The 20,100-nt window shown below is 58.8% G+C and overlaps 1 protein-coding gene across 1 annotated transcript in view; it reads left to right on the top strand.

The window, feature by feature from the left end:
* The window catches only part of GCN1 (GCN1 activator of EIF2AK4), a 56,625-nt gene extending 37,223 nt beyond the window's left edge, over window positions 1-19,402 (top strand). Inside the window, exons 38-58 of the mRNA XM_055147052.1 lie at window positions 2,749-2,969; window positions 4,467-4,535; window positions 4,686-4,824; window positions 4,917-5,113; window positions 5,246-5,388; window positions 6,947-7,064; window positions 7,145-7,360; window positions 8,698-8,862; window positions 10,189-10,350; window positions 10,562-10,654; window positions 10,743-10,886; window positions 10,976-11,245; window positions 11,563-11,676; window positions 12,174-12,404; window positions 13,617-13,810; window positions 13,897-14,011; window positions 15,652-15,748; window positions 15,999-16,147; window positions 16,484-16,591; window positions 17,789-18,007; window positions 18,698-19,402. Of these exons, the coding sequence (XP_055003027.1) occupies window positions 2,749-2,969; window positions 4,467-4,535; window positions 4,686-4,824; window positions 4,917-5,113; window positions 5,246-5,388; window positions 6,947-7,064; window positions 7,145-7,360; window positions 8,698-8,862; window positions 10,189-10,350; window positions 10,562-10,654; window positions 10,743-10,886; window positions 10,976-11,245; window positions 11,563-11,676; window positions 12,174-12,404; window positions 13,617-13,810; window positions 13,897-14,011; window positions 15,652-15,748; window positions 15,999-16,147; window positions 16,484-16,591; window positions 17,789-18,007; window positions 18,698-18,823 (3,290 nt within the window). The 3' untranslated portion in view covers window positions 18,824-19,402. The remainder of the gene's footprint in view (window positions 1-2,748; window positions 2,970-4,466; window positions 4,536-4,685; window positions 4,825-4,916; window positions 5,114-5,245; window positions 5,389-6,946; window positions 7,065-7,144; window positions 7,361-8,697; window positions 8,863-10,188; window positions 10,351-10,561; window positions 10,655-10,742; window positions 10,887-10,975; window positions 11,246-11,562; window positions 11,677-12,173; window positions 12,405-13,616; window positions 13,811-13,896; window positions 14,012-15,651; window positions 15,749-15,998; window positions 16,148-16,483; window positions 16,592-17,788; window positions 18,008-18,697) is intronic.
* The last annotated feature ends 698 nt before the right edge of the window (window positions 19,403-20,100 follow it).

Here is a 20,100-nt window from a genome sequence, read left to right as displayed (position 1 = left end):
AAGACAAAGACTTTTCCTTCTAGGGAACTCTTTCATTAGTAAGGAAAGATAATACATTTTTTGTTTGTTTGTTTACTGATTGTTTATATATATATTTTATTTATTCCATTTCTTTTGATCTTCCTTTTTTTTTAATTAGTGAATCACCATGAGGGTACAGTAACAGATTTACACTTTTTTTTTTTGCTTTTTTTTTTGGTCACACCCGGCAATGCACAGGGGTTACTCCTGGCTCTGCACTCAGGAATTACTCCTGGCGGTGCTCAGGGGACCATATGGGATGCCTGGGATCGAACCCGGGTCGGCTGTGTGCAAGGCAAATGCCCTACCCGCTGTGCTATCGCTCCAGCCCCAGATTTACACATTTTCGTACTTGTGTTTCCCTCATACAGTGTTCAAGCTCCCCTCCCTCCACCAGTGTCCATTCTCCATCACCAGTGAACCCAGTATCCCTCCCACCCCCCCATCCCCATCCCACCCCTCCCTCCCCCCCACTTTGTGAGAGGGCATTTCCTTTTGTTCTCTCTCTCCTTTTGGGTGTTGTGGACAGTAATAGGGGTATTGAGTGGCCATCGTGTTCAATCTATAATATACTAGGGAAGATAATATGTTTTGAAAAGAAATGTACAAGGTAGGGCCCAGGCTGTGGCTCAGTGGGAAGGCCTCTGCCTTATAGGCATTGTGGTTTGTTATTTGCCCCACAGGCACAAATAGTACAATTTAATGTTTGTAGCAGAGTCATAAATTAAGTATCAATTATGTGAATCTTGTTCTAGGGATTTTTGTGTTTGTGTGGTTGGTGTTTTATTTTTGTTTGTTTGTTTTTTGGTTCTTTGGGTCACACCCAGCAGTGCTCAGGGCTTACTCCTGGCTCTGCACCTCTGCACTCAGGAATTACTCCTGGTAGTGCTTGGATCATATGGGGTATCGGGGATCGAACCTGCTTGGCCGCATGTAAGGCAAACGCCCTCTCGCTGTGCTGTGGCTCTGGCCCCTCGTGGGTATTTTCATCACCCTGAACAGAAGCCCCGTATGAGGCCGGGGATGTAAGCTGGGGGTGGAGCACTTACTTTGCACCTGCGAGGCTCTGGGTTCAGTTCCCAGCGCTAAATGGTGTCCTGGACCCGAGAGCCAGCGGGTTGTAGCCCCTTAGCACAGTTGGGTGTGGCCCCCAAATCAAAAACAACAAGAATGGACCCCACAGCCTTGAGCATTTGCTTGTCATTGCCCCTGCTGGTGGGCCCTGGCCAGCACTGGGTGAGCGCTGTCCACCTGCTTTCCCCCACCCCAGCTCTCCCCACCTCTCCCCTGCTCCCTGCCACCTCGAGCTCTCTCCACTCCCGCCGACACCCCTTTGAGTTCTCTCCGCCTACTCCCCAGCCATGAACTGCTTGCCTTTTAGCTGGCCTGTTCTCAGAGTGACTGGACCGTTGGATGCGTCCTTCCGCAACGTGTGAGGGCGCCAGTTGCTTACACTGTTCTTGTGTCTGTTTTTGGTTGTTGCTGTTGTGGGTGTGAAACGGCATCTGACTGGGCTCTTGATGTTGAGCTTGTTTTCACGGGCTTCCTGGCCACTTAACCTCCTTTGGAGACCTGTCTGTTTGTATTCTTTGTCCTTTTAAAAATTGTTCACCAGCTGGGCTGGAGTGATAGCACAGCAGGGAGGGCGTTTGCCTTGCACGTGGCCGACCCGGGTTCGAATCCCAGCATCCCATATGGTCCCCTGAGCACCTCCAGGGGTGATTCCTGAGTGCATGAGCCAGGAGTGACCCCTGTGCATTGCCGGGTGTGACCCAAAGAGAAAAAAAAAATTGTTCACCAGGGTTAGAGAGATAGGACAAGGGTTCAGGCGCTTGCCTTGTGTCCCAGTTTCACACGGGGTCCCCTGAACACTACCAGGGGCTACTCTTGAGCACGGAGCCAGGAATAGCCTCTAATCATAGCTGAGTGTGAAAGATTCATTTTTTCCCCCTTCTTTTTGGGTCACACCCGGAGGTCCTGGGAGGGGGGTTGCTACTCCTGGCTCTGCACTCAGGACACTCCTGGCAGGGCTGGGGACCATAGGGGATGACAGGGATTGAACCTGGATCATTTGCATGGCAGGCAAGTGCCCTGCCTGCTGTACTATCTCTCTGGCCCCACTGTAGTCCCGTTCATCGATTTGCGCAAGCGGGCACCAGTAACGTCTCCATTGTGAGACTTGTTGTTACTGTTTTTGGCATATCGAATACGCCACGGGGAGCTTGGCCCCACTAAAGATTAAAAAATGGGGGAAAAAATGTCACCTGTGGTCTTTGCAGTAGTTGAATTCCCCGGCTGGTGGGGAAGACTGGCGAGACGCTTTCTCGGACGCTTCTGCTCACAGCGCTGATGGCTGCGGGCTCATTTTCACCTGCTCTCGGCCCCTCTGAGCACTGGGCTGCGCTCTGCCCGCTAGCACAAGGGCGTTTGGGCTTTTAAAACAGCTCTTCCACAAAGCCAGGTTGGGTTGCTGACTGGAATTGGGGCCGCAGTCTGTGAGGAGCCCTTGTGAGGAGGCCCCGCCTGGTCCCAGCCTGCTGTGCAGAGGCCTGACAGCTGCTGCCCGACCCGAACCCAGAGCGCCCCTCCCCGTCTCTGCAGGGCTGGCCTCCCCTCGGGTGCCTCCCCAGCTCGCTTCTCCTTAGCCTCCCTAGGCCTGGGGGCCCGGCAGCTTTGCAGTCTCGTAGACTTTGTGCAAACCAGCTTCTCTCCTGTCTGGACGCGCAGCCATTGCCCCGGTCCTGCTGGACGCCCTGACAGACCCCTCGAGAAAGACCCAGAAGTGTTTGCAGACCCTGCTGGACACCAAGTTTGTCCACTTCATTGATGCCCCGTCCCTGGCCCTCATCATGCCCATCGTCCAGAGAGCCTTCCAGGACCGATCCACAGACACTCGCAAGATGGCAGCCCAGATCATCGGCAACATGTATTCCCTGACCGACCAGAAGGTAGCAGCCGGGGTGGCTGGTGGGCTCGGAGGTGGACCCCGGCGGGGGGGTGCTCATCTCTGAGGGGAGAGCAGGGCCCTCTGTCTCGAGCGGAGGGTAGGAACGGGCAGAACGGTGGCTCTGGCCCTTACCAGCTCAGTGCCCAGGTGAGGCCACCCTGGGGGCCCTTGTCACAGCCTGGAGCAGAGGAAGTCAACCTTTGACCTCCAGGAGAGTTGGGAATACATGTAGTCACATCCGTAGCCTTCGAGGGAATTTAGCTAGCCTTTTTTGGGAGATTTTACTTTGCTTACTTGTAATCTCATTTTTTAAAATAGACTTTTAAAAACATTTTTAGTCACTGGAATTACACGGTTACTCATGAGTGAGTTTCAGTCATACAATATTTCAACACGTGTCCCTCCACCAATGTCCACTTCCCTCCACCAGCCAGCACCCTTGTCCCCCTGCCCTCTCCCCTGGTCTGCCTCTATGGGAGGTGCTTTTTGTTTGTGTAAATTTTTTGCCCTGTGCGTAGTTTGCAGTCCTGTTACTGATAGGGATAATCTCTCTTTCCACTCCATCTCTGCTTTGAGACTTCAGGCAAAAGAGATGAAATGAAAAAGTTTCATCAATCCTCCAAGCTGCATCTTCCTCTTTGGGGAGCTGGAGAATCAAATCTCCACAATTCCCCAACACAAAAAAAACATTATTGAAAGTGTTTTTATTACACTTAAGCTATTATGTTCATATAATAAATTTATTTCTAAGTTATAGTAAGTTAAGTACAATTGATTTTTATTTTTATTTTATTTTATTTTATTGCTTTTTGGGTCACACCCAGCGATGCACAGGGGTCACTCCTGGCTCTGCACTCAGGAATTACCCCTGGCGGTGCTCAGGGGACCATATGGGATGCTGGGGATCGAACCCGGGTCGGCCGCGTGCCCTACCTGCTGTGCTATCACTCCAGCCCCCTACAATTGATTTTTAGAGTTGGAGAGAGAGTACAGCTTGGGTATGGCTTGCCTTGCACGCGGCCTGTCTGTCCCCAGCGCCTTTATGGTCCCCCGAGCCCATCTGAGTGTAGAGCCAGGAGTAAGCCCTGAGCACTGCTGGGTATGGCCCCAAAACAAAAAGGAAAGAAAAAAGACATAAACATTCTCAGGTGAAGAAGTAGAAAATGATAGTGCAGTTCGGAGAAGAAAGCATGTGAACTAAAGCCCTGGGTTCTAGGAGCTGGGCAGGCGCTGGTCCTGGCAGAGGGGCAGGGCAGGAGGAGGAAGAGCGTCCAGCCCGTTGAAGTCGCCCCTGCTCCCTTGTGAGTCCCCTGAGCAGCTGGCCGGGCTTCAGGGCATTGTTGGCCAGGCTCCCCCTGCTTCCCCCCAACCCCCTTCGCTGTAGATTGGCCTGTGAGTGCTCCTGCTCGTCAGAACGCTGAGGCAGGGGCCACAGCAGAGCAGATGCTGGCGCACACCCGTCTCCTTGCCCGCCTAAGTCCCGCCCGTGTTGTTGCAGGACTTGGCTCCTTACCTGCCGAGCGTGACTCCGGGCCTGAAAGCATCCCTCCTGGACCCCGTCCCTGAGGTGAGTCTGGTGCCCGGAGAGCAGGTTCCCGACGACACCCGAATAAGCTGCTCTGGTGTCTGGTAAAGGGTGGGAGGCCCCGGGGCCCTTTCTTGCCTCCTGGCAGGTCACTCAGTTCTGGGCCCACCTTGGTTCCCGTTTTCCTGCCAGGTGCGAACAGTCTCTGCAAAGGCCCTTGGCGCCATGGTGAAGGGCATGGGGGAGTCGTGCTTTGAGGACTTGCTGCCGTGGCTGATGGAGACGCTGACATATGAGCAGAGCTCCGTGGACCGCTCGGGCGCCGCGCAAGGTGAGGCTGGACAGGCCCCGGCCCAACCAGGAGTGGGCTCTGGGGAGCAGCCTCGGGTGCAACTGTTTGTTCATTCCTTCCTTCTGCTGCAGGGTTGGCTGAGGTCATGGCCGGCCTGGGGGTGGAGAAGTTGGAGAAGCTGATGCCAGAAATCGTGGCCACAGCCAGCAAAGTGGACATCGCCCCGCACGTCCGAGACGGCTATATCATGATGTTCAACTACCTGCCCATCACCTTTGGGGACAAGTTCACGCCCTACGTGGGGCCCATCATCCCCTGTATCCTCAAAGTAGGCAGCCGTGACCTCCTGCGCACGCTGGGGCCACGGAGGGCAGGGGCAGGCGCTGTTGCTGCTGCCTGGGGCTGGGAGGGTCGGGGGGTCAGGGGAGGCAGCCCCTCACCCACCCTCTGATGTGTGCAGGCTCTGGCCGATGAGAACGAGTTTGTGCGCGACACGGCCCTGCGCGCTGGCCAGCGGGTCATCTCCATGTACGCCGAGACGGCCATCGCCCTGCTGCTGCCCCAGCTCGAGCAAGGCCTCTTCGATGACCTGTGGAGAATCAGGTGAGGCTCGCACCGGGAGTCCGGGTGACTGGCCGCACAGGAGGAGCAGGGCCCGGCCCCTGCCCTTGGCTCGCTCACAGCGCTGCAGCCGTCACACGGGTCCCCTCTCGTGCTGTGGTGCCTAGGGGTTGGGCCCAGGCCCTCTCACAGGCAAGGCACATGTTTCACCCCCACCCCTTGGTTTCTAAGCTAACGCGAGTCTAGGTCATTATTTATGCCTTTGTATGTTTTTCTTGTGTTTAAATTATTTTAGTTTTTTTTTTTAATAGTGTTTATTGAAACTTCTTAGATTTGAGGGGAGAAAAAGAGAGGAAGTACGTGTTCAGGAGAGAGCATGGGATTCTCCAGAGTGGAAAAGGCAGAGATGGAGAGACAAGCCAGCGAGATAACGTGTGTAGGGGGAGCACAGGCGTGGAGAGCAAGCCAGTTGTTTTCAATCTTTAATGTGACTTCTATAGTCATTAAAAATAAGCATTGGAGAAGTAAGTGTACCCTTCTGGGTCTCTCCTAATGTTTCCAGTTCTGGTTAGTTTTCTTCTAGTATTTCTTTATGTACACACTCTTTATTTATTTGGGGAGGGGACTTAACTCAGCCTGCTGGTGTTTAGGGCCTACTCCTAGCTCTGTGTTCTGGGGATCATGCAGTGCTGGGGACTGAATCGAAGTCTCCTTTATGTAAGGCAAACACTTTAACTCCTGAACTATGTCTCCATCCCCCCCTTTTTTTTTTTTCCTTTTTGGGTCACACCTGGCAATGCTCAGGGGTTCAGTCCTGGCTCTGCACTCAGGAATTACTCCTGATGGTGCTCAGGGGGACTGTATGGGTGCCAGGGATTGAGCCCAGGTTGGCTGCATACAAGGCAAATGCCTTACCCGCTGAACTATCACTCTGCCCCCCTCTATCTTTTTTTTTTTTTTTTAATGAAATGAAAGTTTGTTTTTTTCTTGATTATGCATAGGACTGATCCTTATAATTTCTGAAGTCAGTTTGAAGTATCAGATTATGGAATTTTGGTTTTGGGTGTTTTATTTTTTTTTTTTTGGTGAAAGGTAAATGCTTATTTTAAAAGAAAAAATTCAAGTACAAATCTCCATATATCGATACTTTGTCATTTTTATTATAAAAATGATCATATTTTCTTTTTTACAGTGTTTATTCTTTTTTTCACATTAAATGATGTGTGTTCATGGGTAGAAAACTTGGCAAGAAAATTTGTGGGGAAGCATCAAAAAATGGAAATCAGAGGCGCAGGGGATAGCTCAGAGGGCTGGAGCGCATGTGTGAGCCCGAGTTTAATCCCTGACAGCTGCCAGGGGCACCTGGAGGCCCGAGTGTCGAGTGTCCAATGAATGACAGGACATCACCGGGCCTGAGCGGTGGAACCATCCGACTGGTTTGAGGAGCGTCACCGGGAGTGGTTCTGGGTCCCAAGAATTGCTTGGGAGACTCAGTGACTTCTGAGACACCCGTCAGGAGTACTTGGGGGGCTCCCCTTCTGGTTTGAACCTGCCCCAGGTGCCCCCCATGACCGCGGCGCTCTTTCTGGCGTTCTCCCAGGTTCAGCTCTGTTCAGCTCCTCGGGGATCTCCTCTTCCACATCTCGGGGGTCACCGGCAAGATGACCACAGAAACGGCTTCCGAAGATGACAACTTTGGAACAGCCCAATCCAACAAGGTGCGTCCCTCGGGGGCGTGTCCTCTGGCGCTCGTGCCGTGAGGCCTCCTCCCTGACCTCCTCCCTCTCCGCCGCCACAGGCCATCATCACTGCCCTGGGGGTCGATCGGCGGAACCGGGTGTTGGCGGGACTGTACATGGGCCGCTCGGACACGCAGCTGGTCGTGAGGCAGGCCTCCCTGCACGTCTGGAAGATCGTGGTGTCCAACACCCCCCGCACCCTGCGTGAGATCCTACCCACTCTCTTCGGGCTTCTGCTGGGCTTCCTGGCCAGCACGTGTGCGGATAAGAGAACGGTACGTGGTCTTGCTCCTGCCCCTCGAAGGGCTCGGAAACCGGGTCTCGGGAGACTGGGAGAGGGCCTGGGGCTCCCTGTCAAAGCTAACCAGTGAGTCAGCACTGTTTCTTAAGCGTCTGCTGTTGGCGGAGGAGGGGCTGGGACCTGGGGTACCACAGGGGAAAAGGCAGTGTCCTTCCTTGCCTTGGAGACAGAGCTGGAGGTCACTAAGTAATCACGCAGACAGATGGAGACTACACCTGGGGCAGGTGTCAGTCGGCACTTGCTTATGGGGGCATTTATCCTAGCGGGTGGAGGTGCTCCGAGAAGCTACCGGAAGAAGGGGTGCCTCCTGGGACAGGAAAGATAGTACAGCAGGGAAGGTGCTTCCCTTCCCTGTACATGCCGGCCCGAGTTCAATCCCCAGCAACCCCGGCTGGTTCCCCGAGCACCTCCAGGACTGATTCCTAAGTGGAGAGTCAGGAGTCAGCCCTGAGCATCTCTTGAGTGTGCCCCCCCTTCCCCCAACCAGAAATGACGCCTCACAATAAAGGGTGAGTCAGCACGATGCCGTAGAGGACGTCAGGGGAAGACAGGGACAAGTGCTCGCCGTGCCGGGAGGGACTGCACAAACCAGTGGCAGCTGGGACCTGGCCAGCGGGACTGAGTCAGGGCGCTGGCCCTGGGAGCTAGGAGCGAGGGTTCCCTGAGCCAGGCGGGGCAGCAGTGCTCCGGGGCGGGAGGAGCACTAACCCCCAGCCCTGGCACACACGGTGAATCGGGCTCTTGGGGAGGGGCCCTTTATCAGGCTGGGGTGTAATTCAGCCGTAACATTCGCTTTGCATTTGTGATGAGTGTGGTTTGATCCTGGCAAATAAACATTGAAAGACTCAAAAGCAAGCGGAGGTTTGGTGAGGTGGGGTCTCCGGCATGCCTTCGTCCCTGGCTCGGCCCCCCCTAGGCCAGGGCTCCAGGTCAAGGATTTTCAGGCTGTGGTTTTCTGCAGTTTGCTTTAATTTGCAGTGCCAGGGACCTCGCGGGGGTTGCAAGCATGCAGAGCACGTTCCCAGCCTGGCCAGTTTCACCCCGGGGGAAGGGCGCCAGAGGAGGCTGAGCTCCCGGCGTCCGTGCGAGATGCCGGCTCTTGCATTAGCCTGTGTTGGTGCATCTGAAACAGATGAGCTTGTTTATTCCGAGGCGTTCCGCGCTTTGGGGCCCAGAGCATCTGGTAGCAGCCTTCTGGTCGGGGACTTGGCTGAAGCCTCGGAGGGCCCCAGCCCTCATTCTGGGCTGGTCCCCTGGGTGCCCTGGACCTAGAGGGGAGTTGATGGCCTGGCTGGATCTTTCTGCCGACAGATTGCTGCGAGGACACTTGGAGATCTGGTCCGGAAGTTAGGGGAGAAAATCCTGCCCGAGATCATCCCCATCCTGGAGGAGGGCCTGCGGTCTCCGAAGAGTGACGAGAGGCAGGGCGTGTGCATTGGCCTGAGCGAGATCATGAAGTCCACCAGCCGGGACGCCGTGAGTCTCTCCAGGGGCCTGTGGGGGCTGGGGGACACGTGGGAGGTGGCCTCACCTTGCCATTCTTAAGCTGGTCACCAGTGCTTGTTACTTTGGGGGTCACTCTGAGTTTGGTCAAGCACATGGTGGCAGGGATCAGGAAGTGGTGGAGCAGGTCAGAGGTCAGCGGTGGGAGTGCGGGTCTGTGGCACTTTTCTGGAGCTCCTGCTCAGGGACTTGATGGCGTTGATGGCTCAGCGCCTTAGAGGGTCTCGGCAGGAGCACAGAAGCCCTCACGGGGTGAGAGCCGTGAGCGGGGAAACGGGTGGCTGCAGAAACGGGAGCGCGCAGCCCAGCTCCTCCCGTGCGCCCTGCTGTGGGTGGCAACTGCAGGTTTCACGTGTGTGCTCGGCAGAGCGTAGACGTGAGCTCTGCCACCTGAGCTGAGAGTCACCGGGGTGTTGCCCGGTCTGCCGAAGGCTGAGGCCCTGCCTGCGAGATCCAGATCTGGCCCCGCAGTGCGCCCGCACCCGTTAGGGTGTAGCTCCGCTTGGGCGAGCCTAGGTGTAGAGAGGCAGAGGCCGTCGCGGCCTCCCACGGGCCGGGAGCTTCACGGAGCAGCGGGTGCTGAGTGGAAGCTCGAAGAGGGACTTGGGACTCCCCAAGGGGATGAGCAGAAGTGGGGGAGAGGAGGGAGGCCGCATCCCGCATGCGGGAGTTGGGGCTTCTGTGTGGCAGGGGCAGGGCTTCTTGTCGTGTGCCCGGGGCCATTTGGATGCTGGAACGTTGTTCTTGGGCCAGACGGCACTGGCAGATGCACCGCAGACAGCCTGCCGAGAAGCACACGCGTCTGTCCCGTTGTGACCCGGGGCCAGGCTCATTGATGTCACGGCCCTTATCCGGCTGGGCCTGACAGGCCGCTGCTGGGGCAGATAGCGCGGGTCAGCAGAGACCCCTCAGAAACAGCTGCCGGGGGCCAGAGACCTAGTACGGGGTTACCAGGCTTGCCTGCACACAACTGACCCCGGTTCAGTCCCCTGCACCGAGGCTGGACCTCACAAGCGCCACCAGGGGCCACCCTTGAGCACAGAGCCAGGAAGAGCCCCTGAGCTCTGTAGGGTGTGGCCCAGACCCCCACCCCCCACCCGCAGAGTCAGGCTCTGAGTCGGTACAGGCCCCCCTCCTCCCCCCAGCAGCTTCCACTCTGCTTCTCGTGTGCACAGTCAGGAGGGTCAGCCCTCGGGCCGTGGCAGTGCCATTCCGGGGCAGGTCCTCAGCACCCCCACACTTGCTTCCGCTCCCTCCCTGCCTCCACCCCGCCGGCTACAGCGTGTGGCGCCGTTGCAGGTGCTGTACTTCTCCGAGTCCCTGGTGCCCACGGCCCGGAAGGCTCTCTGTGACCCGCTGGAGGAGGTCAGGGAGGCGGCCGCCAAGACCTTCGAGCAGCTGCACGCGACCATCGGCCACCAGGCTCTTGAGGACATTCTGCCCTTCCTCCTGAAGCAGCTGGTGGGTGCTGCCGCCACACGCCCGCGGGCCTGCCTCCGGCCAGTGTTACACAGGCGACATGCAGGGGGCCTCCAGCATGACGCCACATCGCCCGTCTCTTGCTGGGCGGGGGAGCAGCGGGAGGGAGGGGGAGGGATGCGCGGCTGCAAGTTGGTAGTGGGTGACTCGGCCAGCGCCAGCTTCCTGATGGTACCCCCCGTCCCCTCTGCAGGATGAGGACGAGGTGTCAGAGTTCGCCCTGGATGGCCTGAAGCAAGTGATGGCCATCAAGAGCCGCGTGGTGCTGCCCTACCTCGTGCCCAAGGTAAAGCTCAGCGCGTGGCAGCCGGGGCCCTGGCGTCGCCCTGGGGCTCCCCGAGCAGCCCCGGAGCTCACAGTCCCTCCCTTTGCAGCTGACCACCCCGCCTGTCAACACCCGGGTGCTGGCTTTCCTCTCGTCCGTGGCCGGTGACGCCCTGACCCGTCACCTTGGCGTCATCCTCCCGGCAGTCATGCTGGCCCTGAAGGAGAAGCTCGGCACCCCGGACGAGCAGCTGGTGAGCGTCATCCCGGCCGGATGTCGCGCTGGCCAGTCCCTGCCCGGAGGAGGAGCCAGGCTCAGCCCCGCTGTCCCTTGTGGTTTTAGGAGATGGCCAACTGTCAGGCCGTGATCCTCTCCGTGGAGGATGACGTCGGGCACCGCATCATTATCGAAGACCTGCTGGAAGCCACGCGCAGCCCTGAGGTGGGCATGAGGCAGGCCGCCGCCATCATCCTCAACATCTACTGCTCCCGCTCCAAGGCCGACTACACCTGCCACCTGCGGAGCCTGGTGTCGGGCCTGATCCGCCTCTTCAACGACTCCAGCCCGGTGGTTCTGGAGGAGAGCTGGGACGCCCTGAACGCCATCACCAAGGTGCGGGGACGGCCCACCTGCCACCTTCGGGCTCAAACACTTTTTTAAAAAAAAATTTTGGGTCACACCCCGTGATGCTCAGGCCTTACTCCTGGCTCTGCACTCAGGAATCACTTACAGGATGCCGGGGATCGAACCCGGCCGTGTGCAAGGCAAACACCCACCCCGCTGTGCTATCCTTCCGGCCCTTCAAACACTTCTTAGAAGGCTCTGACCCTTAAAAATCCTCCCAGCCCCCCACCCCCCGGCTTGCACGTATCTCGCCGGGCGTGTGCTCAGAGCCCTGACGCCCTCCGCTCTGCCCCGGCTCCCCACAGAAGCTGGACGCGGGGAACCAGCTGGCGCTCATCGACGAGCTCCACAAAGAGATCCGGCTCATAGGCAACGAGAGCAAAGGCGAGCACGTGCCCGGGTTCTGCCTCCCCAAGAAGGTAAGTGGGGGCCGGGGGCGCGGCCTCCCCACACCTCTCCCCTCAGTCCCCGGCCTGGCTCTGGAGCTGCTGGTCGGCAGCTGTATCACCAAGGTGACCACGTGTGTCCCTGTGACGAGCCTGCTGGGCTCCCGCCTCCTCGGCACCACGTAGACTGAGGGGCCTCAGGCTGGGCCCTGATGGGTGCACCCGTCCCTCCTGGCGTGGTGCAGAGGACATTGGACGGGAGGGCCTCCTTCGGGTGGGAGGCCCCTGGGCCTGGCGCTGCTGAGGTCTTTTTTTTTTTCTTTTTCTTCTTTTTGGGTCACACCTGGCGAAGCACAGGGGTTACTCCTGGCTCTGCACTCAGGAATTACCCCTGGCGGTGCTCAGGGGACCCTATGGGATGCTGGGAATCGAACCCGGCTCGGCCGTGTGCAAGGCAAACGCCCTACCTGCTGTGCTGTCGCTCCGGCCCCGCTGCTGAGGTCTTGACGCCCTGGGGGTTCTCTTGGCAGGGCGTGACCTCCATCCTCCCAGTGTTGCGGGAGGGAGTGCTGACAGGCAGTCCGGAGCAGAAAGAGGAAGCGGCCAAGGCGTTAGGCTTGGTGATCCGCCTGACCTCTGCAGAGGCCCTGAGGCCCTCCGTGGTTAGCATCACTGGCCCTCTGATTCGCATCCTGGGGGACCGGTTCAGCTGGAACGTGAAGGCAGCTCTGCTTGAGACCCTCAGCCTCCTGCTGGCCAAGGTAAGTGACCGGCAGGTTCGTTCTCTGGCTCCGCTCAGACCTTGGCCGGCTGATGGTCACGGCAGGCTGGCCTTGAGCTCAGGACTGACCACGCTGTGGTCGGGTCCCGGCCACCACCGAGTCTGGCTGGGGTGGCCTTGGGAGGGTCCCTCGACCTCGGGGGGCCCCGTTCCTCATCTCTAGCTTGCCAGTGTTGCTGCCTCCAGCGGGCGGGGAGCTGTGGGCCGGAGGAATAATGGCGGGCGCGCTGCCCGGCCTATTCTGAGCGCTCGGACACGCTCATCGCCATGATCTTGGACTGTTGGTTCAAAGGGAAAAATCCAGAGCCACGTAAATACAGTGAGCACATTGTTGCAGCATGCTCTCATTCCTCATTGAGACTCTATAATGGGAGATGGAAGGAATCTGACGAGAGAATGAAGAGGAAGCCTGCGCGCAGCTGGAATGGCTTTAGTTTTGCCAAAAGAAAGAAGCAGAGAGCCAATAATGTGACCATTGCTGATGTTTTATGGGGCAGGATTGAAGCTGTTTAGTTTAGAAATTTTATAAACAGCTAAGGTTTGTTCTTAAAAAACATTGCATTTTTGTACTGAAGCTAAAGCAAGTTGAAAACTTGTCCGTCAGTCCCGGGGTGGGGCTCAAGCGGCGGAGCACGTGCTCCTGGCGTGAGTGAGGCCCGGAGTGCGACCCGGGGCACCGGGTGCTGGGTGTGGCCCCTGCCGCAAGGACAGCGGAAACTGTAGCTTTTTCCTTTTGTGCATTTTCTTGGCTCTGAAAAAGTGTGTGTGTATGGCCCAGGGGATAAGGGGGAGGAAGGGGGGGTGGAGGAAAGGGGAGTGGGAGAATAACGAACTCTGTGTATGATACGCAGAGAGACCCCAGGGCCTCATACCGGCCGGGCAGGTGTCCTTCAGAGCTGCGTGCCCGGCCTTTCCCCCACGCTTGAGTGCGTTTGGAGATGGGAGTTTCAAGTCCCTGGAGTGTCCCCTGATCTCCCTCCACCTCCTCCCGGGAGCACGAGGGATGCCGAAAGGGAAGGGGCAGCTGACCGCGGCCCTCTGTGCTGGGGTCTTGCTCTGAGCCGTGCGTGACCGCTGAGCCCGCCGCTGCTGGCGGGGCCTGGCGGGACGCTCAGGCTGGTTGGAGCCTGTGGTGCCCTGCGGACCGGGCCGCCATGTCAGTTCTGCTCTGGGGTGTGGGTCTGTCTCTCAGGTGGGGATCGCCCTGAAGCCCTTCCTGCCCCAGCTGCAGACCACTTTCACCAAGGCCCTGCAGGACTCCAACCGCGGGGTGCGCCTGAAGGCGGCCGAGGCCCTGGGGAAGCTCATCTCCATCCACATCAAGGTGGACCCGCTCTTCACAGAGCTGCTCAACGGCATTCGGGTCATGGAGGACCCAGGGGTCAGGTGAGCTGCCCGTGCTGGCGGGAGGAGCGTGCCGGCAGGGGTGTGGCGGGCAGGGTTGATTGAAGTAAGGCATGTTGGTTCTGCAGGGACACCATGTTGCAGGCCCTGAGGTTTGTGATCCAGGGTGCCGGGGCCAAGGTGGACGCCGCCATCCGAAAAAGCATCGTCTCCCTCCTGCTGAGCATGCTGGGACATGACGAGGTATGGTGGGGGCAAGGGGAGGTAAAGGGGGTCGCCTGGTGGGTGCAGTTCTTTCCCTGCTCGTGGGTTGGCATCTCTGCTTCCTGGCAGAAGACCTTGGTGCAGTCATCCCCTGGTCGACAGTGGTACCCTTCCCAGTCCCTAGCACCCTGCTGATTTTCCTGGGAGGAGGCCGGAGGCAGTATCAGCACAGACTGGCCCGTTTGCCGAGAGGGAAAGTCAGGTTTTCCAGGCCCAGATGCACGCTAGTTTGCTCTCCAGCCTTCTCCTCTCTGCCCTTCATCTCCCCGTTTGCCAAATGGAGGGTTCCTTTCAGTGGGTCAGGAAACCTGGCCTGGGCCCAGGGGTCTGGCCCGATAAAGCTTGGCCGCAGCCTCCAGAAATGTGGTATCTGTGGCCAGAAATGTCTCCGTCGGGTCTCTGTCAGGGGGGAGACCTGTGGGGCCACAGCTGTGCCTGGGGCCCGAGCGACACGGCCTGTCCCCGAGGGCACCCAGCACGGTCGCCAGGACACATGTCTGCCCTTGGCCTCTCGACCTCATGGACACGTGGGGCGCCTGTTCCTTACTGCCGAGCTTCTCGCAGCTCCCGGGTAGCTTCTGGCTCTGGACTCGGGTGCCGGCCTCCTCGGGGACACTGCCCCTCCTTGGGACGGCCTTCCACCCTGGCGGGCAGTGAGTGAACCAGTTAGCGTTGTGCCGCAGTCGCTCTTCGTGCACACAGTTGCACTCAGACTCTGCTGGGGGGAGTGGCTGGCAGGGAGCCGCCGTGGCTTTGCTCAGAGCACGGAGCCCCGAGTGCCCAGCACCCCTGCCTCCTCTGCCCTCCTCGGAACGTGCTCTGCATCGAGGTGGCCGTTCAGGGGGGTCAGCCTGGCACCGGCCTCCTCCTATGTCACGCGTCATTGGCTGGTCAAGTTGGGACCCCGTGGGGCCGGAGTGACAGTACAAGGGTAGGTTGGGAGCGCTGGCCTTGATCTGGGTTTAATCCCGGGCACCCCGTATGTTCCTCCAAGCCCCGCCAGGAGTGATCCCTGAGTTCTGAGCCAGGATCAACCCCGAGCACTGCCAGGCGTGGCCCAAACAAACAAAACCAAAGAGAGTTGCTGCTTCGCAGCAGTATGGCAGGTCACTTAAACCCACCGGATCAGCCCCTTCTTAGCTGGCCGGGAGGGGCCGCACAGCAGAGCGTTTGGGTCCCCGGCTTTGGTTTTGACAGGAAGCCCCCCACCTGTACCTACCTTCCTTGAGGTGCCAAGGGGCTTTGGGAAAAACCTAGTGATGTAGGTGGCAGTGGGGACGGGAGCAGTCACTAGGCTCAGGGTGACCACAGGATCGAGAGGTGGGGGAGCTGAGTGGCCCGAGACAGAGGGCAGGGCCCACCCCTCGCAGCCCCCGGAGCTATTGTAGTGAGCAGGACGATGGACGCCGAGCGTCCCGCCTTCCTCCAGGAGCACGGCCACGACTGCTATTACGGTGATTGCCACATGCGTGCACACTGGTGGTTTCTGTAATTAAGTCAGGGGCCGCGTGTATGATGTGTAACTCCGCACCAGTGGCGGCTGCAGCGAGTGGCATCACAGCTGGCGCGGGCGCAGCTGCCGAGGCTCACGCTGCCTTTCGGCCCTTCTCTGCTGCCAGGACAACACCCGCATCTCGTCGGCGGGCTGCCTGGGGGAGCTGTGTGCCTTTCTCCCTGACGAGGAGCTCAGCAACGTTCTTCAGGGCTGCCTGCTGGGTAAGAGTCCTTCCCTCCCCTGGGGGCTGGGGTGGGGCCCCCCGTGTCTCTGCAGAGACCACAGCAGTGTAAGCCGTTTCGGGGTCCCTTCCTTCCTTTGTACCTGGGCGGGGAGGTCTGTTTTCCAGAGTGCATTTGGGTCGGTGCTCCCAGCGGACCCTCTCACCTGTGAGGTGGGCTACGCCGTGGGTTTCTGGGAGGCAGCAGGCGTGCCCAGACCTGCAGCCCGACCCCATTGTGTCTCTGGCAGCGGACGTGTCGGGCATTGACTGGATGGTTCGGCATGGGCGCAGTCTGGCCCTTTCCGTGGCTGTGAACGTGGCTCCCAGCAGACTGTGTGTGGGCAGATACAGCACTGAAGTTCAGGACATGATTCTCAGCAACGCCGTGGCGGACAGGGTAATGCTTTGGGGCCACTTGCCCTTGCCAAACCCCACGGCTGAGGCCGTAGCACAGGGGAACCCCGGACTGGGTGCAAAGGGCCTGCATCCTAATTGTTACCTTTGCTTTGGGCCTGCCTGGGCCCACCTTCACGGCACGGGGTTTGGGTTGCAGCCTCTCGGGACCCCTTCTCGGTAGAAAGTCGCTAGTCCCTTTCCAGGGCGCCAGGCCTGTAGGGGGCTGACGAGAAGGCACAGAGGGAAGCAGCCAGCCGGGAGGAGGTGGGGGGCTGGCGGGCTGCGGGGGTTGCTGCAGCGCCAGGGCCTGGAGCGGGGTGCCCTCTTCTCCCCGTAGATCCCCATCGCGGTGAGCGGGGTCCGCGGCATGGGCTTCCTGCTGAAGCATCACGTCGAGACAGGAGGGGGCCAGCTGCCGGCCAAGCTCTCCAGCCTGTTTGTGAAGGTGAGCGGCTGCGGGGCGGGCAGTGTCTTCAGAGCAGGGCAAGTTCCCTCCTGCGTGGACAGCCCGAGGGGGCGCTCTAGACCTGGGGGGCAGCACCCAGCAGGGTTGTGGGCCGTTTCCTCGGGAAGAAGAACCAACTTTTTGACAGGTTTTGCAAGTGAGCCCTGGGACGCCAAGTCACGTGAGAAACCATTGCTCTCCATCTTCTTCCCAGCCCCCCCAGTCCTGTACAAGGACAGAGCTGAGTGTCCGTCTCCTTCAGAGCGGGAGCAGCGCTAACGGGCGGGGCTGTGGGGGACAGGCAGCCGGTGGGTCCCACCCTGTGGGAGAGGAGGGGCCTCTCAGGCGAGAAGGCCCGCACACGGCCCAGGCAGCGTTTCCAGAGACGGGGGCCGGGCCCCGCCTTATCAGTGCTCCCCAGACCTGGCTCTGAGCAGTGAGCGCGCAGGGCTGCTGGCCTCCACCCTGCACGCCCCGCTGGAGGGAGTCTTAGGAGGCCGCTCCTCACCCAGGAAACCCACCGCACCACACGGGCGGGGCCCTGAGGGCTGTTGATGAACGGGACCCCGGATCACTGGAGCCGGGCAATTCCTAAAGCCAGTGGAGGGATGAAGAGAAAAGGGACAGGGGTGAGGGCACTAGGCCTTCCATACGCTGGTCCCTGAGCAGTGCCAGATGGGACCCTAAAACAAAGCTCCTGGAGGGGTCCCTGAGTCATAGGATTGTAGTGGGGGGACCTTAATTTAGATGGAGGGCGGTAGGGGAGCCCTAACTTAGGTAGGGTTGCGGGAGATAGGGCTGGAGGAGGTCGAATGTAGGGACGGGGTGGTAGGGGATTGTCTCTTAAGGTCGGAGAGGGATGGATGTCACTGGTTGAGATAACGTGCGCTGGGGAGGTCCCAGATCTAGACAGGGTCCTAGGCGGAGGTCTCTAGTTTAGGTTGGGCTGGAGGAGGGACCAGCAAAGGCGGCATCCGAGCTAAGACCTGAGGAGGAGCCAGGATCAGAGCCAGCAGGCACACCAGACAGTATAAAAGCAGGCGGGGCGTTGTCAGGTGGCCGAACCCCTCTCCGTCTCCTCCCTCGGGAGGCTGAGCGTGGCGGGGCGCGGGCTCCGTCTCCGCACGGGAGCGAGCGGGGCTTTGTCGAGAAAGAGGCCGGAGCTGCCCGACTCAGGGCCTGGATTCCTCTTCACAGTGTCTGCAGAACCCATCCAGTGACATCAGGCTGGTGGCCGAGAAGATGATCTGGTGGGCAAATAAGGACCCGCTGCCGCCGCTCGACCCCCAGGCCATCAAGCCCATCCTGAAGGCCCTTCTCGACAATACCAAGGATAAGAACACCGTCGTACGGGCCTACAGCGACCAGGCGATCGTCAACCTCCTCAAACTTCGGCAGGGCGACGACATGTTCCAGGTGGGAGCCTGCGGCTGGGGCGGCTGGGGCACGTCCCCTGCGGGTCTTCCGCCCGTCTGTGAGCTGCTTGCGCTCCCTAAAACCGTTCCTTCTCCGAGTCACTCAGAGCAGCGAGCTTCCTGAGGGAGGCCCAGAGCCGTGTGTGTGTGTGTGTGTGTGTGTGTGTGTGTGTGTGTGTGTGTGTGTGTGTGTGTGTGTGTGTGTGTGTGTGTGTGTGTGTGTGTGTGTGTGTGTGTGTGTGTGTCTCTGTGTCTCTGTGTTTCTGTCTGTGTGTCTGTGTCTGTATGTATCCCCTGCCCCAAGGGAGGCCCAGAGCCGTGTGTGTGTGTGTGTGTGTGTGTGTGTGTGTGTGTGTGTGTGTGTGTGTGTGTGTGTGTCTCTGTGTCTCTGTGTTTCTGTCTGTGTGTCTGTGTCTGTATGTATCCCCTGCCCCAAGGGAGACGAGCATTTCCGTTGCTTCCCTCCTGTCCAGAGCCCCCGTCCGTCCGTGTGTGTGTGTGTGTGTGTGTGTGTGTCCCCTGCCCCAAGGGAGATAAGCATTTCCATTGCTTCCCTCTTGTCATCTTCACTTCGCCAGATTCCCCCCCCCCCCGTGGCTCTAGTCTGAGACCCCCCCCTCACTGTCAGTCTTTACTCGGGGAGCCTAGAAACCGTGTTTCCTGACTGCGGTTCATTTCCATCTCCCCACAGGCCCTCTCCAAGATCCTGGACGTGGCCAGCTTGGAGGCGCTCAACGAGTGCAGCCGGAGGTCCCTGAAGAAGCTGGCCAGCCAGGCCGATTCCTCAGAGCAGGTGGACGACACCATTCTGACCTGAGGCGCCGGCCCCTCGATGGGGCCCCGCAGCAGCGTGTTGGCTCCGCATCTTAGTTCAATGTTTTCATTTTTGAAAATAACGTCTGTTCCGATGGGGAGCTTAGGAGATGGCGTTCCCAGAAAGTATTTTAATATATCAACAGACCACAGCCAAAGCCTTAAGTCAAACCCACACACAACGGAAAATTGCCTCCTCCATCTCACCCTTTTCTTTGGAGAAAGAAAAAAAAAAGAAAAAAAAAAAAAAGCACATGCATAAGACTCACCAGAGCTGCTCGCCAGCTCCGCATGGCTGGTCCGGAACAAGCGGGCTCGACTTCCGCTTCCCCTTCCTGTGTCGGAGCTGGCGCTCTCAGCCGCCTGCCTCGGGCCCGAGTGGCGCCCCAAACGGCAGAGGTCTGCCCGGTGCGACATGTCCTGGTTTGGCTTTTCACCGCGGTGAGGCCCCGTTGGACAGGCCCCTACCAGGTGAAGTGACCCCAGCGTGGCCCCGGCAGTTCACATTTGAGGAGGGAGGGGCTCAGTGCAGGCTATTTGAAGAGGAATGTTTAATAAAGGCTTTGATTTCATCTTACTATAAGCAGGCTTGCTTGCTTGCTTTTTTCTTTTTTTTTTTAATCTTCAAGTACCCTTTAAACACTGTACTTCCTGCCTGAGGCCTGGGGAAAGGCCCGTGGCCGTTTCCGCGCGGGCGCCCGCGGTGTTCTGCCTCGGAGCGGCCCTGCCCGCCGCCGGAAGTCTGGCAGCGGTCTACAGGGCTCGGGTCTCGAGAGGGGTGCAGCGGAGAGGAGCAGGGCCCCGGCCCCTCCCCGCACTGACCCGACTCGGAAGCTCCTGGTAGTTAAAAGCCTCGGGAGAAACAGTCCCCGGTGTGGAGCAAGAAAATAAAAACCACGGGTCTGTAGTCAAAGGCCTTGGCGGAGGAAACCAAAGTTGCAGGTCAGCTCCTGCCTCCTTTATGAATGACTTCCTTCCTCCTGGTTCTTAGAAGGCTCGTGATCACACCCCTCTGGGCTCGGTGACGCAAGTTTTTCTGGGCTGTTTCCTTGTCACAATAGGGAACCAGCCTCTATCAAAATGACTGGCTAGAGCTGTAAAAGGAAGAGAAGTTTAACTTGATAGCCAGCTGAGTTTGTGGAAGGTGTACCCCACGGTCCTGGGAGGAGCAGGGCCCCGGAGCACGGGACGAACACGACAAGTGTCCTTGGAGGCGTTTCTGGTGGAATCCTTGCTCTCTTAATCGCTGCGTCCTGTGGGTCACAGGACTTTTCTTGCAGT

The sequence above is a fragment of the Sorex araneus genome, chromosome 9 (genome assembly GCF_027595985.1).
Source record: "Sorex araneus isolate mSorAra2 chromosome 9, mSorAra2.pri, whole genome shotgun sequence".
NCBI classification, from domain to species: Eukaryota; Metazoa; Chordata; class Mammalia; order Eulipotyphla; family Soricidae; genus Sorex; species Sorex araneus.
The sequence above is the reverse complement of the archived record's forward strand: the minus strand, read 5'-3'. Positions and strand labels throughout refer to the sequence as shown.